The 17,933-nt window shown below is 44.8% G+C and overlaps 1 protein-coding gene across 3 annotated transcripts in view; it reads right to left on the reverse strand.

Moving 5' to 3' along the window:
• Positions 1 to 17,933, reverse strand: part of ADAMTS3 (ADAM metallopeptidase with thrombospondin type 1 motif 3) — a 139,441-nt gene that overhangs the window by 33,213 nt on the left and 88,295 nt on the right. For all 3 annotated transcript variants that reach the window (XM_055716158.1, XM_055716150.1, XM_055716164.1), the window contains exon 5: positions 8,475 to 8,674. In XM_055716158.1, the coding sequence (XP_055572133.1) occupies positions 8,475 to 8,674 (200 nt within the window). The remainder of the gene's footprint in view (positions 1 to 8,474; positions 8,675 to 17,933) is intronic.

Genomic DNA, 17,933 nt, shown 5'->3' on the forward strand with positions numbered 1-17,933 from the left:
GGGATGCTTCACTGGGGATTAGGAACGGCACTAACGCTACGGCAGGGTTTGGGAGATGGAGGCTACAACTCCTCATGTGCTCCTGGCAAAGGTAAGAACAGGAAAACCAAAGAATCATCACAGAACGGTTTGGGCTGGAAGAGACCTTGAAGACCCCTAGTTCCCACCCCCTGCCAAAGGCAGGGACACCTCCCACCAGCCCAGGCTGCTCCCAGCCCCGTCCAGCCTGGCCTTGAGCGCTGCCAGGGATGGGACACCCACAGCTGCTCTGGGTAGTCTGGGCCAGCGCCTCACCACCCTCACGGTGAAGAACTTCTTCCTAATATCGAATCTAAATCTACCCTCTTGTAGTTTAAAACCATTCCCCTTGCCCTATCGCCGCAGGCCCTACTGATGTCGATTCTGTCGCTTCAAGGAACTGCCCAGTACTGGACAAGCCACTGAGCTACCCAAAACAACCCCAGGGGAACAACATTCCCTCCAGTGGGTGATTTTAGCCCCTGGCCCTTCTGGAAGGCAGGCTGCCAGTAAGTTGGGCAGTTCGTGCTTTGAGATAACAGTAAAGCTTCACCTCAGAGCTTGGGACTGTGCTAGATTTTATGGCTTTGGACTAGATGAGCCCATTTGGACTTTTGATATCTAGCGCTGACCTGTAACAGCTGTTTTAGATGCACTGCTGGGTTTTCCAGCCTGCATGTACAAATGTGACATATAGGGAAACACCTCAGGCATTTCTTCAGCTGGAAGTGAACCTCCAGGGCTGGAGCTCCCAATGGCATGGCAAGGCTGTGCCGTGCCTGACTCCCTGTGAGCCAGCGCTGGCACCGAGAGCAGTACAGTTGTGTCAGCACAGCGCTCTGCCCATGGTAACCAGTCTTGGCACAGGGTTGAACCCATGTGATTTAATACCGCTTTTTTGCACCGGAACAAAACAGTGCAATGTCCATACATTGCAGGAGCAGGCTGGAAACTAGGACCATGCGTGGCAATAAGTTAGCTGAGGGGAATGTGCTCGGGCTTGTCTAGACAACAATCAACATGATGAGCTTGTCTAGACAGCAATTAACATGATAAGGCCTGTTTGCAGAGCACAGGGGAGCGGGAAACGGATGGCGCCAAAGTTGGCGCCAAGGAAAGGCAACACCTTGCTGTTAATTAGCCGCCAATCAGGGATTGCCTAGTATGCAAGGGTTAGCCTCAGGAACCAATTGGTTTAAGACGCGCAGCCTTTGAAAGTGTATATAAAGTTGTGCTCCTGTACAATAAACCGACATTTGCTTGCATCAAGCTGCGTCCCGTCTCCTCATTCGCCGCAAATTGGTGACCCCGACGTGATACGTTTAAGGATCTAACGTGAAGGGCTCTCGAATCGCCTATCTGAGCGACATGCAGCGAATCCCACAGAACTTTGAATGATCTGCTGAAAGGAAGCAGGAGCCGGCCATAAATCCCTCCGGAGGTGAGAGGTGAGCTGTGGGGAATCCGTAATGGGGAATCAGGCTTCGTCCCCAGAAGGAGACGTTTATGAGCTTATGAAAGGTCTTCTTAATAAACATAAGAAAAATATCTCTGGACAAGACCTTAAAGCAATGCTCAGGTGGGTGCAAGTAAATATGCCCGCAGTGACTGCATCTACAATTTTTACGCGGGAACTTTGGGACGACACAGGGGTGAAATTATGGGATTCTGCGACAAAAGGCAATATTGAGTCCCACCGTCTGTTTTCTTCATGGAGAGTTATTTTTGAGACTATGAAAGCAGAGGAAGGAGAGGAGGAGGAATCGCAAGCTCCTACAGCTCTTTCCTCATCAGCCTCTAAGTCACAGTGCTCTAGACCCCTGGGTGTCAATGCAGTGGGGTATCCGCCAGAAGAAGATCCTTTTGACCCAGGACCGATAGACCCTGAAAAAGAACCTGATTTATACCCTCCTGATCTACGTGATGTGTGGACAAAAATAAAGAAACAAGCCTTAAAGGAGGGGGATTTGGACATGGCTAAAACTATAGTTGCTCCGGTCTTGTATTCTCAGGGTCGGGCAGGGGGAGCACGATGGGAGGCTCTTTCTTTTTCGGTTGTTAAAGAACTGCGCCGTACAGTTACAGAACATGGTATTTCTTCTCCCTATTTTATAAGCCTGTTATCTTCTGTGTTTGATACTTATATCATGACTCCTCATGATTTGAAATCTTTAGCACGATTGTTACTAACCCCGACTCAGTATACGTTGTGGGAGTCGCATTGGAGAGGAGGACTGCAAGCACTCCTGCTCACGTATGTCAATCATAATGATGCTGCATTAGCTGCACTGACAATAGAGCATCTTACGGGCACCGGGGCACATGCTGATCCGGTAACACGGGCTCAACACTGCCCCCGTGCGGCTCTCGAGGCAATTAGAGAAGAGGCAAAAAAGGCTTTTTTCCAGGTTCCTGGTGTACAAAAGCCACAAAAAGCTTTTACTAACATCACTCAGGAGTCTCGAGAACCTTACATGCAGTTTATTGATAGGCTAAAACAGGCTTTGGAACGTCAAGTAGATAATGCGGAAGCTCGGGATATATTGCTAACAAAACTGGCTGTTGAAAATGCTAATGCTGATTGTAAAAGGCTATTGAAGTCTCTTCCCAACCCAAACCCCACTCTGGTGGAAATGGTGGAAGCATGTAACCGAATCGGTACGGTTGACCATAAGTTTGAAGCTATGGCGGCTGCTTTTGCAACAATGCGTGGTGTGGGGAATTGCTATGGTTGTGGTAAGCCTGGCCATTTAAAGAGAAATTGTCTTGCGCGGGCTGCGGGGAATAAACAACAACCTCCTGGTCCTGGAGTTTGTCCGACATGTCGGAAAGGGCGTCATTATGCTAATCAGTGTCGATCTAAGTATGATTTCCAGGGACAACCGATACAGGGAAACGGACCGCAGAGCGCGGGGCAGCGACGCGCGCAGACACAAATGCCACAGCTGACATTTCAACAAGCTCGGAGAGAAGTACCGACACCTCAAGTCTCTGTCCAGCAACCTCAGGCAGCGCAGGATTGGACCTGGCAACCTCACACACAGCGCTTACTGTCTTTACAGATGGATCAGGCAAATCACATAAATCTGTTCTTCTATGGTGGGATGATCAACGGAGACAATGGGATTCGGATATAGAGACAGTCTCCGGTTCACCTCAAATAGTAGAACTAAATGCAGTTGTTCGTGTTTTCCGGAAATGGAACGTACCACTCAACCTTGTTACTGATTCTGCTTATGTTGCAGGTATTGTTACACGAGCTGAAGCTTCTGTGCTGCGGAATGTTTCACATTCACAACTTTTTACCTTGTTACAGGAACTTATTTTCCTTTTGGACTCTCGATCTGCACCTTATTTTGTTATGCATATTAGGTCTCATACCTCACTACCTGGTTTTCTTGCAGAAGGCAATCGACGAGCTGATCTACTGACATTACCAGTTCAAGTACTGCCAGACCGTATTGCACAAGCTAAACTAAGTCACTCTTTTTTCCATCAAAATGCTGGAGCTCTTAAGTGACAGTTTGACCTTACTTCTCAACAGGCCTCAAGTATTATTGCTGTCTGTCCTGATTGCCAAAAACACTCTTTCCTATCAATTGCTACAGGAGTTAATCCTAGAGGATTACAAAGCCTACAATTATGGCAAACAGATGTCACACATTATTCTGAATTTGGTAACCTTAAATATATCCACTCTTCCATTGATACATTTTCAGGTGCCTTGTTTGCCTCTTGTCACACAGGAGAAAAGGCACGAGATGTTCGTAGACATTTAATGCGTGCTTTTGCTACTTTGGGTATTCCCTTAAAGATAAAGACAGATAATGGTCCAGCTTATGTTTCAACTACTATCAAAACCTTTTTTGCCCTATGGGGTGTAACTCATATTACTGGCATTCCTCATTCCCCCACCGGTCAATCTCTCATTGAACGGTCTCATCAGTCTCTAAAGCGTTTATTACAACAACAAAAAGGGGGAATGGGAATGGCTATTCCGGAGGAACGGTTACAGAAAGCATTGTATGTTTTTAATTTTTTGAATTGTTCTTTAATAGATAACAATCCACCGATAGTTCGACATTTCACTGCAAATACCTCTTTCGAGGCACGGGTTAAACCCCCAGTATTGGTCCGAGATCCAGAAACAGGTAAAATTATGGGACCATATCCTCTTGTTACATGGGGAAAAGGTTATGCTTGTGTCTCTACAGAAAAAGGACCTAGATGGATCCCAGCGAAGAATGTAAGACCTTTCCGTGAACCTTTATTGCAGACAACTGATACCGACACCGACCCTACAGAATGAAATAAAAACTGTGTGAAGATTACTGTTTAGATATAGTTATGTAACTACATGAATGATTTCTGCCCTGAGCCTGGTGGCGCATACAGCTGCGGTTTGTGTCCGGGCTCAGAGATGTAAATAGGGGCTTCTCTGTTATGGTAGTAAAGTGTGTCTCTTTGCATAAAAAAGAGAGCGAATGAAGGGAATGACCCCAGAGGTGTGTTCAAAGAAGGCATGCGATGTTTGATGTTTCGAACTTTTTGATTGAACCAGTTCTTGTTTGGTGTGCCCTTCCATCTATGTATAATGTTAATTTAAAAGAAAGATGATATTGTTTACACTTTGTCGATAATTGTCTTTCTGTAGATGTTAATGTAGTAGGAGGCTATGATAGGAACGTGTATCGCAGCGGTTCTTATCTTACCCAGAGTAACAGTAGGAAAAGCATTAAAGAGTTAAATCACCTTGTTTGGTAGGCAGTTAAGAATGTGAGTCAAAATTGCTACTGCCTTTGTTGTTGGTTCAGGGACATGGCTGTGAGGATTTTGATGGTATGTGCTGCGTGGATTTTAGGCGCCCCACTGCAGCAACATGTTATCAAAATCTGAGAAAATTTCAGCCTTTGTAGCATTCATTCACTCAATTGGCAGTATTGTTTGTTTGCTATTGCCTTGGTTGCTGTCATGTTTGCAAGGGCCCTGCAGAACATGGCAAACCTGGTACTAGCTGTTCAAAAACAAAAAGGGGAAATTGTAAAATTGTATGGAACAAGGACAGTGGGTTATTTTGACATTGATATCATGTCTTAGTTGGTTTTTTATTTGTTCTATTACTTGTGCCTTGGTTTTGCTCGGTTTCAGGGGTTCTTTTTGTGCAACAGGAAGGGGGAGATGCAGGAGCAGGCTGGAAACTAGGACCATGCGTGGCAATAAGTTAGCTGAGGGGAATGTGCTCGGGCTTGTCTAGACAACAATCAACATGATGAGCTTGTCTAGACAGCAATTAACATGATAAGGCCTGTTTGCAGAGCACAGGGGAGCGGGAAACGGATGGCGCCAAAGTTGGCGCCAAGGAAAGGCAACACCTTGCTGTTAATTAGCCGCCAATCAGGGATTGCCTAGTATGCAAGGGTTAGCCTCAGGAACCAATTGGTTTAAGACGCGCAGCCTTTGAAAGTGTATATAAAGTTGTGCTCCTGTACAATAAACCGACATTTGCTTGCATCAAGCTGCGTCCCGTCTCCTCATTCGCCGCAATACATATTTGCTCTTTTGAAGCCAGGAGCTGTCTCACATATGCTGCGTTATATATGGCAGAACTGCCTTCAACTTCCTCGCTTGGGAAGGCAAGTCTCAGCGAGTTACTGCCAGCCTTGCAAAAATCCCCACAAATGCTTGTAACATCCATCTTGAGTTCTTCCTCATCTGGAGCCTCCCATTTTAAGGAAGAGAAAGAGATACACGTTTAGATACACAAGGTTCAGTCCTGGACCTTCACACCACTAGATGCAAACCTAAATCTGAACCACAAGTCAAGTTCATGTCTGCCAGGCAACTTCAGCTGTGCTATGTCTGCTGGTGTCAGCAGTGGGTGGGACGGCAACAGCTGTGGTCCCTGTAGCTAAGGATCTTCTAGGAACAAGCAAAGACTTGCTCATGGGCTTTATGATTGCCTCAAAACTAAAAAAGAAGCTTCTCCTAACAACAAAGATATGCTAGACACATTCATGGCCATGAAAGTCTTGCTGTTGACTCAATCACATCTCAGAGGTGATCTGCAGCCACGAGCCCAGGTTCCGGTGGCTTGTTTCTCCTCAAGGATCTTCACACCCAGCCTCTTAACAGACCACAGCCAAAGGCATTCTGTGTGCACGTCAGAGGAGGGGAGGAAGTTATGATTAAATGCTTTGGGCTCCAAAACCAAAAGCACAGACATTACTTGACTTAACATCCCCCTGTCATCAAACCAAGATTCTACAGCATCCCTTTGCTTATTGTTAGGGAACAGCTCCCCTGGCACGCTAAAATACCACAGTGACCTCAAACATACAGGCTCACAATTACAGAAACAGTAGGAAAAGCATAAGACTGAACAAAACCCCAGGTTGTAAACCTAGCAGACTAAATTCTGTTTTCCAGTTACAATGTGTGTGTGTATCTGGAGTTTCTTATTCTAGATTTATAGCACAGTATAATTCTACACAGAGCCATCCTGGAAAACATATCAGTTGGTTTAAATTCATATAGATTATTTTTTTTCCCTCTCAAATTCTATGGATTAAATTTTTAAACTGCTGTTCCTCATTTTGGGAGCTAGAACAGGGTGGGTAGATTTTCAAAGACACTCAGCATGTTTGTGCTCTTGGAAAACTGAGATGGGACTGTGACAGGCAAAAGCTGTGTGCTAAGATTTTTTTATTTTTTTTTTAAAGGACCTGGCTTTAAACATCTAAAAGGTATCTGGGGTCTTATGACAATGAGACCATTCCTGTGGGTACACTTTGGTCCTGGCACTGTGTTTCACCCTCAGTATTTGAGGGGTCTCCCCTGTACCGAAGCTGTACAGTCTTTTGCGCATGCAGGACCTGTGTTGCTGGCAGCACAGTTCCTTATGAAGGAATAGCTTATTTATCTGACTGAGGAGCTTGCAAAGGGAGCAAAGAGACCTCCTCTAGATATAGCAACTCATTTTTAGTCTGAAACACAAGATTTTCAGCCTTAAGCCTCCATACCAGATTAGCCACATGCATGATGCAGCGGTGGCACAATATGCACTAAACAGGAGCTGTGTGTGGGAAAAAAAAAAGGATTTGGTGCAGGACACATTGCGACACAAGCCATGTGGATCAAAGCTTGGACTAAAGGCAGAATGAATGGGAAAGAAGTAATGTCTCAATCATTCTGAACGAGCATTAAGAGCAGAAAATGCTAAGAAAAAAATTATCGTCACAAGCATACGAACTAACCATAAACCAAGGACTGAAGGCCAAATCCACTGTATGTGCTATTCGCATCGGCTGTCCCTCCTCAAGGGGAATGCTGCATACGAGGGGGAGCTGAAACGGTGGTTTGGGGATGAAGGGGAGAAGGTGGTTCTGATACTTCACAATAGTGGAAGGACTGAATTCTCTCAGTCAGGAATGATGGTGGCTGACATGACGCAGAACAAAGAAATGTTACAAAGATGATTTCTAAGCCTAAGGAATAGTTTTTAAATTATTTCAGGAATAAAAACGTGAGTGTAAAAAACACGCGAATCATTTTCACATTCATCAAATTGTTATTAACTGTAAGCCTGTTCCCTTACAATCTGTCCTTAGGATATTGTTTTTCTTTCCTGGAAAACCTTATGATCCCCACAGCTTCTAAGATGTGTCCATATGGGTCTGACACTTAAAGGCATTAAGAAAAGTCCACACAATGCAAGGGATTATTATACATCTCCTTTACATGTCCTTCATGTATTTCTTTCAGAGTTCTTCTAAGATAGAAAAACCAGAAAACATTTAAGCTTGAGCAATTCCCGCATTCCGTGCTGGTGTAGTACATGACTTTTAATGCACAGTGTGAACTGTGCTCTTCTGTAATGTGCATTTCCACACAACCTGACAGCCTAGTTCCAGACCATAGCTTTACATATAGTATCTTGCCATTGATTTTACAACCAGAAATGTATACATAGACAAAAAATAAGACACACTATGATAAAGCGTTCTGTAAGTCTCCATTCCTTTGGAGTTTCCATGTAAATATGGATATTGCCACACAAGCTAAGGAACAGACATCATTAGAAGGTTTGCTTTCTTTCAAAGAGCCATTAGGTGTCTAGAACACTTTTTTGCTCTGCATGTTTATTCTTTTACTAGGTTTCCTTCAGAACTGTGTTGCAGGAGGAGAAAGGAATTACTAGAAATGTATCAAGTTCACATTTTCTCCCCACTGTCAACTATTTCCAAATTCTTGGAATACTCTAGAACATGCCCTAGAAAACTACTGTGAAAAAGACCAATTAAAGGAACATATTGAAAAGAAAGAACCATATCCACTAGCAGGCAAACCAATCACATTTATATTTTTATCAAATGTGGTCTCTTAGATACTCCTACTGGAGTCTGCAAAAGCCATTCACATTCTAAACCAAGCGGTGCAGCACTATGGAAGATACTCACTATGTTCATGAGGGTGAGGAGGTAGTTTTGAACATGTTCTTTGCCATGGAATCGGACAACAGAGTCATCCACACCTAGCAGCACCTCGATGTTGTAGTCGTCGTCTCCCGCATGCCTGCGTCGCCTCAGGGTTTCATTCAGATGCTGCTCTACGCTGCTGTTCAGGGAGCTCAGCTCTCCGAGGCCACCAAGAAGAGACCCTACAAGAAATAGGAAGACATCAACATTTGCTCCAATTCCACTTCAGAAACAACCTCCTGCACAACATCCTTACCTGCAGAGTCACTGCTTCTTTGGATAAAATAAATCAGGAACCCTGAAGAGATTATTCTAGTGGCATAGGGGTGGGGGAAATCACCAGGCACCTGATGACAAAATTCATTCAACCATATGGTTCTACAGTTTATCACATGGTAGTTATTTCAAGCATAAAATTTTAGGCCAAATACTGCAGGAGGCTTAGGGCAAACACCTGACCTCCTAATGCAGAATTTCCTCCCTCCTTTTTTTGCACCACATCAGGCACACGTTACAGAGTGCCACAGACACTGGATGCCTCAGTATTCACTGGGGATGCTGCACAATGCTGAACTTGAGGGGCTTTAGTGCTCAGAAGTAATGTGGTCAGCCCCAGCTCATGTTGAAAAGATCTCAGATAGCGGTGTTGTGTGTTTTGCTGTCATACCCCATCACTGGAACAGCTAATCTAGAGTTTCTGACTGACTTACTAGTTTTGTAAGTCTTTGTTTAAAAAGCAGGCACTGAAATAGCCTCTCCTGTGAATATCACAGAATACTTGAAGAGTCCCTTGAAAACGTGGGTCAAGGGGCAGAGTTCAGGTGAACCATTATGAATTTAATTTTTTAAAAAATGTTTATGCTATTGAATGCATCCTCTCATTTTTTAAGGGGATGCATTCAATACCTTGTACCTGCAATAACTCAAAAGCTGTTTCTTCCACTTAGGACAGTAATGCAAAACATTATCATGGATTTTTGACAGGAAAAAAGACAGCTGTAGGCTACTTAGTTCTTCCTAAATTTAAGCCAGCACACCAACAGGCTCTAAGCAATAAACAACAGTAAAGAGACCAGTTTGGAACATCTTAAGGTGCAAACAACTAGCTATGTACTGCAGACATTGCTAGGAACTGGGCTGTTCTTGTGTCTCTGGCTCCGTAACGGTCAAGGAGCATCCATCCCCATTCCCTCATTCCTTCATTTAGAAGAAAGAGATGACACAGCCCACAAATCCACAGTGATCTTCCTGCCCTATGAACCCAGCTAAAGCAACCAGCATCTAATGGATAGAAAGGGTAGTAAATAACCACCCTTTCACCAAAGGGGTGGTTGAGGATTGGAACAGGCTGCCCAGTGAGGTCGTGGAATCCCCTGGGTCCCCTGGAGGTGTTTAAAAAATGTATAGATGCAGTGCTTAGGGACATGATTTAGTGATGGACTTGGCAGTGCTGGGTTAATGGTTGGACTTGATGGTCCTAAAGGTCTTTTCCAACCTAAATGACTCTATGATTCTATGAAAGGGAAGGGTGGTCCTGCCTTCCACTCGTGTTGACTCTCATTGTAATGGGGCATTTCCGCAAACAATGACGCAGCTTTCAAGACCTTTTCTCTGGACTGGAGCTGATGAAAGCCAAGGTCGCAAGTACATAAACTGGCCCTTCACATGTTTTCAGGCAAGACTCGCAGTAAACTAGATTTTCCACACTTTCCACAAATTTTCCTTGTGGAAGGACAGCAGGATCAGGGCCAATGCGCTGGATGGCCACGGTGTAATTCATCTTGAGCAGATTCAACTAGTGGCTGAACTAGCTGGGAAGCCTTTCCCTCCTAAGTATCACAGTGGTTCGCAGCAACACAGAAATAACTCTCCCCAAACCCCACATCAAACGGCAAGGTTGTCCCCAGTTGTTTTCAGAAGCTTAGCCTGCCACTGTGGGTGAGAGACCAGGTCTGCAAACAGCTTTACAATTCAACCGCAAGCCCTCTCACGCTCAAGAATGCAAACCCTGTGATAGCACACAAGTGGGAAATTCATAGACAAGCTCCAATTCTAAAAATTGCTGCAGCTGGCAAAGCTGCCGAGCGCACTGTCCAACGGAAATATACCAGTCATGTCATCGTACCACTGCGCCCGCGGCATGAATGGAATAGCTTAAGATCACTTCAGAAAGAACCAACTATCTGCGCTGTGCAGCACCTTTGGTTTGGCCATCGCTTCCCTTCTTAAATAGGTGGTTTTGCGGTTCAAACGAAGAGGAGAATCTCTTTTTTGTGTGCATGCGAGCAGGCAGAGTGAGGCAGAAAGGATTCCTTTTTTTTCCACCCCTCTCTAATACGTAGCCACTTTCTGCACACAGAGGGTATTCTCAATATGCCAGTATTTTCCATGCATGCACCCACAGAATATTTTTCAAGTGTGCAATCCCAACAAAGCAAGAAAAAATAACCTCACTCTAGGAAGAAATGTAATGACCATTTTTGGCCAAGATTTGAAAAAAAGAAAAATAGCACTGGAAACATTTTCAAGCATTGGGCCTCCCACCTCCTGAAATGCAACTTGCATACCTCTTTCCACAGAAACCCCAAACCTCTCCCAGCCTGGGCTCAGTGGTAAAACCCGAACCATTTCTCAGCCTGGTATGCAGCGTGTTCCATCAAATGTACCAGGGCTTCTGAGGCTATTAAACGGTGTCCACTCTAGCTACAGGTCTCCTGGTGCCAACTAGCTTTTTAAAAATTTTATGTCTGCTGTTCTTGGCACTACTTAAGTTACTCCTTAACAGAAACACTAACGTCACAAACAACTGTTGACTTTAAGGCTGATCTGAGGTACTTATCAGCTAGTAATTACTTAGCAAGCTTTATTCTGTGCGTTGTCTTTCCCCATGCCTTGCTGGGAAGCAAAGCAGTAGGGTCCTCTCCCTGAATGCACCCACTGTGAACTGCTGTGCCCTGTCCAAAAAATGCAGGGTAACATGAGTGGTTTGTATCTTCTCTTGTTTGCCTGCTTTCCATAACCCGGCACTTAAGTCTTCGGAGTCAAACAATTGGACTCAAACCCAGATTATATGTACTAATGATAGCTCTGTTGGCAAATGTGGCAATTTGCATCCATTGCCAAGCACCTACTAGAACGTCAGGGCAAAGGGATGACGGCGTGGCACACAAGACCAGCAGCGCAAAGTGAGAAGATGCCTATGTTCCTACAGTCCAGTCATTAAATAAATCTCTTTCTTTGTGCCATTGCTCATGATTCGGCTAAGTACTAGGGCACTGGTGGAAATTTTAGAAGAGCTCAGAGAGTCAATGAATCTTTTCATAGCATTCAAGTCTGTTCCAAATACCTCAAACAACCTGAAGTTATTTACCATAACTGATTACCATTAATTTTGGCTAGTTCTAAAAAGTTTGTTCTGTGCTCACTGGCTTCAGCCGAGGCATTGGGAAGGGGGGACAGGCAGACATCCTTTCTGAGTGGCACAGAAAGTGTCCTCGGATGTGTTCTGTTCAGGAGATGGCATCATTACTCTTATAAATACACACGTGCAATTCAGAACCGTCCAGGCAGGTAGACACAAACACGTTGGAGATTTTATCTAATCTGCTCTACAGAAGGCTGACCCACGTTTGCATCTGGTCTATGCACCACATTGCTCCAAACGAGACTAATTACAAAGCCAACCCCTATGTTTACTGTGAAATTGCAGTGAAACCATGTTCTGTCTGCTTTCTGTGCTAACAGCTTTGGCAGAGTGAGTTTTCAGAACGCCACAATGCCTACAATCCGGAGTTCTTTCAAAAATTTATGGATGTTGCAGCAGGAGAGACATGGAAAAATCTTAGTGGAGAGCCACGTACTGCATTATGAGTGCTACAACCAGCAGAGGCATCAGCATTCTCCATTCAATGTGTTCAGTAGGTACTTACAGATACTCTTGACAGCGGGGCAGAGTTCAGTCTGAATGGTTCTTGCACAAAATCTTGGTTAATGCATGACTGAGACCGCTGGCTGTGCTCGGCAAGACTTTCACAGACTTTCTGTACTGCAATAAATAACAAATGCAACCATCCTTTCCCTTTCGACCCTCCCTCTCGCCAATACAAAAGATGTAAATTGCTTTCTTCAGTCAACTCATACACGTCTCCACGTGTCTGATGAGGGATAGCCAGACATCTGCAGCGCTAGTAAATGGGCATTAACTATCAGTAGTGCCACATGCTATTGGAACTCAGGACACAAAACACAGCTAAATCTCTGGAGGTCATTAGGCAATAGTTAAGAAACACATGTGCTGTGCCTTTCCCTTTGTAAATTACAGGCCTTGCATGTAATGGGCTAGAAGAAAAATTGCATTCAAATAAAAATGCATCATCATCTTTGTGTGTTAATCCAGGGCTTAGGAAAACCTGAGATGCTTGAAGCTGGTATAACTTTACTGAGCATCAGCACTGCAGGGAGCACATAATCTGCAAATATTTAAATCCGGGCGTGGTTTCAGCATTGAGATGAACATTTACATGTAGGCAGTCCTGCAGATTTGCCAGCTGAATGCCTCTGGACACCCCCTTACCTGTATGCTGGCACTGCTGGCACCAGGTAACGGAGAAACCAGCCTTCCCTTAGCAAAACTCTTCTCTAGAGCACAGGGCAAGTAATTCAGCCATGAGCAAAAGTTGGAGAAACGACGCCCTTGTTATGAGTGGGAAGAGATCACAGCAATGTTTAGCAAAGTGAATTATTTAAATTAATCATTTGAAGACAAAGGTTCTTTGCAAGTTAATCTACAAAGCCTACCCGGCAGCTTTGAGTGCACTGTCTAACTCAGTAAGGAGACACAGCCCTCACTGAATGGCAATATTCTGTTAGGCACTGAGGAAATGAATCTGTCTGTTTGTGGATTTGTGCTAGACAGACTAATCCTTCCTAATCTCATTCTGGAATTAGCTGGTTCATTATCTCTTCCTTTTTTATTTTGCTAGTCACCTGCAACTTTTACATCATGATCTTACCTGTCAGAAAAAGATTAGTCCGTGCTCTTTCACCCAGTGAAATGGTTATGCAAACATTTGGGTAGGAAGTCAAAACATACAGCATTGTATGCACATGTGCAGGTGTGTATGGTTTCTTCTTTCTCTTTTTTCACAGCACACATCAGAGCCTGTCTACCATGCATCATCTAGCAAAAATGAGGAGAGCAAAGCATGACATCTTCCTCCAGCCCAGCTGGGGTTCCTCTGGCAAGAAAAGGCAGGAGGCGTTTTGTGCGTGTAGCAAATGAAGTAGTGGAACAGAGATGCACCAGAAGGAAATCTCCCCCACATGCTTTGTCATTGTATTTTGTTAAAAACCACGACTGCTAACCTCGCCTTGTGCCACCTCTAGAGACTTGGAGCCATGCTGCTGGAGTCAGACGGTAAGTTTCTGTCAAGCACAAATATATCTACAGAGCCTCTCTGTGAACCCAGACATGTTCTACAGATGTGTTCTAAAAGCCATACCCCCCTTGCAGACCAAGAAAGTCTCCCTCCCTTCCAAACCTTTTTTTCAGAAAGAGTGAACTTTTAACACAAACACCTACATCAAAAATTGGGCATGACTGTACCCTGCCTAAATGCTTTCTTGTATTTTTTTAAAAAAGAAAAGATATTCTGGGTTGCAGTATATAACTTTCCTAGAGTGTGACTTTAAAAGAATGAAACTATAGCTCTTTCCCTACTATTAAATAAAGCTGTGATCTGCCCAAGCCTAATCTCGTGAATGCTATCGTCAATCAAACCTCTGCATACCTAAAGAGAATCCTAAGCATTTCTCACATGGAAGAGTCTTACAATCTTATTTTATACTGTAAAATACATGGGCTGAATTCTGTGATACAACATTGTTGGTATCAGCAGCATTCCTTATACATGTATGTTCCTCGCACATGCTTACTTACTTAAGGAATAACAGGATATATCTGGATGTTGCATCCTTTTTTTGGCCACCTTTCACTCAGTGTGACTGAGCTGAGTGTGACACAGCGACACTTCACTCCTCTGAGCTGGCATGGGAGAGTCCTGAGAGACCTCAGCCAGCTGCAGCAAGCAAGGGAAGCAGGAACTGCTCTGCAGCAGCAGGAATGAGGTTATAGTCAGAATCGGGTGGCTACATCCTGGTGCCTTGCTTAGTCCCTGCCTGCTTCCCTTGGGCCTAAGAAAACCCAGCAAACAAGAGAATACAGATTTACATCTTTAAGTACAAGGCAGAGATTAGTGCAGTGTAACTACAAACCTGCCCATTGCCAAGGTACTCATTTACTCAAAGTCACGCCATGCACTGAGGAGCGAGGTGATGCCTCTCGAGGACACCAGCCTCCCAGACAAGAGATCCATGTCCATCCAAGCCTCCTGAATCAATCCATAATGCAGCTGCCACTGCACTTGTGGCCTTAAGGTTTATGCCTTTTCCTCTGTCTCTTTTGGAGGCACTTCTCTCACCTCCACAGAAGTTTGAGCTAGCAGACAAGCAGCTCAAATTCATTAGTGCAGAAAAAGGAAAATGTCTCCAAGTGGTGGCAGAGCAAGATGTGAGTCATGCTCTGCTCCCAGTCACTGGCCGCTCTCTGGAGAGAAGCCTGGCTCACCTCATTCCTGCGGTCATACTCCTGTCTCTGTAGAGCCGGGGTGATTCAGTGAGCAGGGAGTCTTGAGTTACAGTGCCCTACACTGTTGAAGCGTAGGTTTAGTGCCTAGTATTAATAGCAAGGTTCTGAATAGGAATTGGGTTGTACTTGCATACACATTCCTTAATAGGCATTGTGTGAGGAAAATTGCGAATGGAGCAGGAATTGCATTTCAGGAGGGATACTAAGTATCAGCATGAAAATTGATCAACCGAGATCAGATCCATGGAGAGAAAGGAAGCATGAGCGAAGATAGAAAGGAAGCATGAGCGAAGATGGAAAGCAAGCATGAGCGAAGATGGAAAGGAGAGCTCACAGAGCTGCAGGCATGCAAAGGGAGGCTCTTCTGAGCCTGGTGAAGACGTGGCGGTGGTGCTGGAGAAGTGTACGTCGAGGTGCAGCGGTAAAACTGTCAGTGTGTGAGCCTGGATGCATGAGCTGATCATCAGCTGGGAGAGCGATGGCTGCGCCCCCGCACCGACCCGCTGCCGCACATCAGGCACGTGGGCCACACAGCCAGACTCCCTAGGAGCGGCGTGAGGTCACCCAGGAGCTATAAGCTAGAGTTTCTTTCTGGCAAAAGACTATGACCCACTGACAAATTTAGGAGAAGCAAGCGTACAACTGCCTAATATAGCCTTTTCCTGAAAACACAGCTGGCAACAGTGCCTAGGGAGGCTCCACAACTTCACTAACTCAAAAGGAAAATAATGAAAAATCGATTTGGGACAAATTGAAATCAATGTACTTCCCTTCTTAACGAGCGTGTTAATGTATAAAATGTCCCCAAGGACAGCTGTATTCTGTAACAGCTAAAAAATTCCATTATGCTATTCTCAAAGAAAGGAAACTAGGCCAACTCATAATGTCACTTCCAAAGTTGCACTAAGCAGCCGTTGCACATTTTTCTACTTGTTAACCACTGGATGAATATGAATTTCCATGATTGCTTTCTCTCCTAGTCATAGTTTCTTGAAGCTCTGTATTTTCTTTAGCTCTCAAAACCTGTGTTACCAATGTGGAGACAGCCATTCTGTTTTTCTCTGCCCTTCCCCCAGTCTTAAAGCTCAGATCTTGCAGGCTGCTACACAGCTTAGGCTATTTTATTCTGCAGAACTTCTGTGCATCTGCATCCAGGACAGCAAAGAGAAAAGTTACTGGGTGCAAAAAATGAGCTGTAAGCTCCTCTTGTGATCAAATGCAAGAAGGGTTTGGAGAAAAGGATGACTCGCTTAGGAAAGGCAGCTGATGATACCAGCCACTCTATTACACCCTGAAGATAATGTTTAAACCTTCCGATACTTAAAGGGGGCTTATAGGAAAGACGGGGAGAGACTTTTTGGTAGGGCTTGTAGTGGTAGGACAAGAGGGAATGGTTTTAAACTACAAGAGGGTAGATTTAGATTAGACATTGGAAATAAATTCTTCACCGTGAGGGCAGCGAGGTGCTGGCAGAGGCTGCCCAGAGCAGCTGTGGGTGCCCCATCCCTGGCAGTGCTCAAGGCCAGGCTGGACGGGGCTGGGAGCAGCCTGGGCTGGTGGGAGGTGTCCCTGCCTGTGGCAGGGGGTGGGAACTGGAGGGTCTTCAAGGTCTCTTCCAGCCCAATCATTCTGTGGTTCTATGATTCTAAAACCCTTGAAGGCAGCCTTACTCATTTCACAAAGCACGAGATTTTAAAAGTGAAGCAAGTTTGTGAAGTAAACAGTGATGAATGTAGCCCCAGGGATTCATCTTTTGAGGATATTTTTCTTTGTTGCACAGAATCCTCCACAGAAAACACATCTGGAGTTAACTGCATAGAGGTAACTGCTGCATCAGGCTGATTTTGGTATTTAGTAGGTTGGCCGGCTGGCACCTGTGATTCCTGACTGTTGGAGAAGAGCTGAGGGGACATCTCACACCCTTCCCAGAGAAGTCAGCCACATACAGCTTCCAGCTGACTCCAAGGGAAGGCCATCAGCATCTCCAACCAACAGGTCAAAAAGGCTGGATAAGGGTAGAAACAGGGCTTGCTAATTGAAGAAACTAACTGAAAATGACCTTTTCCCACCTCGCTCTCGGAACGAGATCCAGGGATAGAAGCACTGGGGTTGGAAGGGCCCTCTGGAAGCCACATTCAAAGCTACATCAGGCTGCCCAGAGACTCATCCTGGCCACTTGGAAACTCTTGGTGGGTGGAGGTCCCAGCACCTCTCTGGGTGCCAATCCAGGGAATCACCTTTGCAATGAACCATTTTTTGCTATTAATTACTCTAATTCCCACTGTTCCAGTTGTGACTGTTGCCTCTTGTTCTCTTGCTGAACACTTCAGAGAGGGCTTCTCTGCAACCCCTGTATCTAATGTTATTACCGCTCTTCCCAGGGGTCTGTGTAGCACTCATAAACACAACTGTCCTCAAGACATAAAAAAAGCTGTCATGTAAGATTTATTCTGTAGCTTCGAGCCTGTTAAAGCCAAAGACTGAGATTTTATCCTGATTTTATCTACGCTCAGTGCAGATCAAATCATCAAAGGATCTCAGCAACCTGCTTTATGCAAAAGCTTATCTACCATTTAAATACACCCATGGAACCGAGACAGAAGAGTTTCAAGTATTACAGTAGATTTTTAACAGTTCCACAACATGCTCTGCTGACTGTTCTGTCTATTATTTACTAGCTACCTTAAAAGAATGATTTAAGATGGTGATGCCTTCTAAAGATCTGGGCTTTGAGATTTGGAACCAGAAGGTTCCAGGGGCATATGACCAGATGTTTCAGCATCTGGCTCCCATGC

Source organism: Falco cherrug, chromosome 1, assembly GCF_023634085.1.
Source record: "Falco cherrug isolate bFalChe1 chromosome 1, bFalChe1.pri, whole genome shotgun sequence".
Lineage (NCBI taxonomy): Eukaryota > Metazoa > Chordata > Aves > Falconiformes > Falconidae > Falco > Falco cherrug.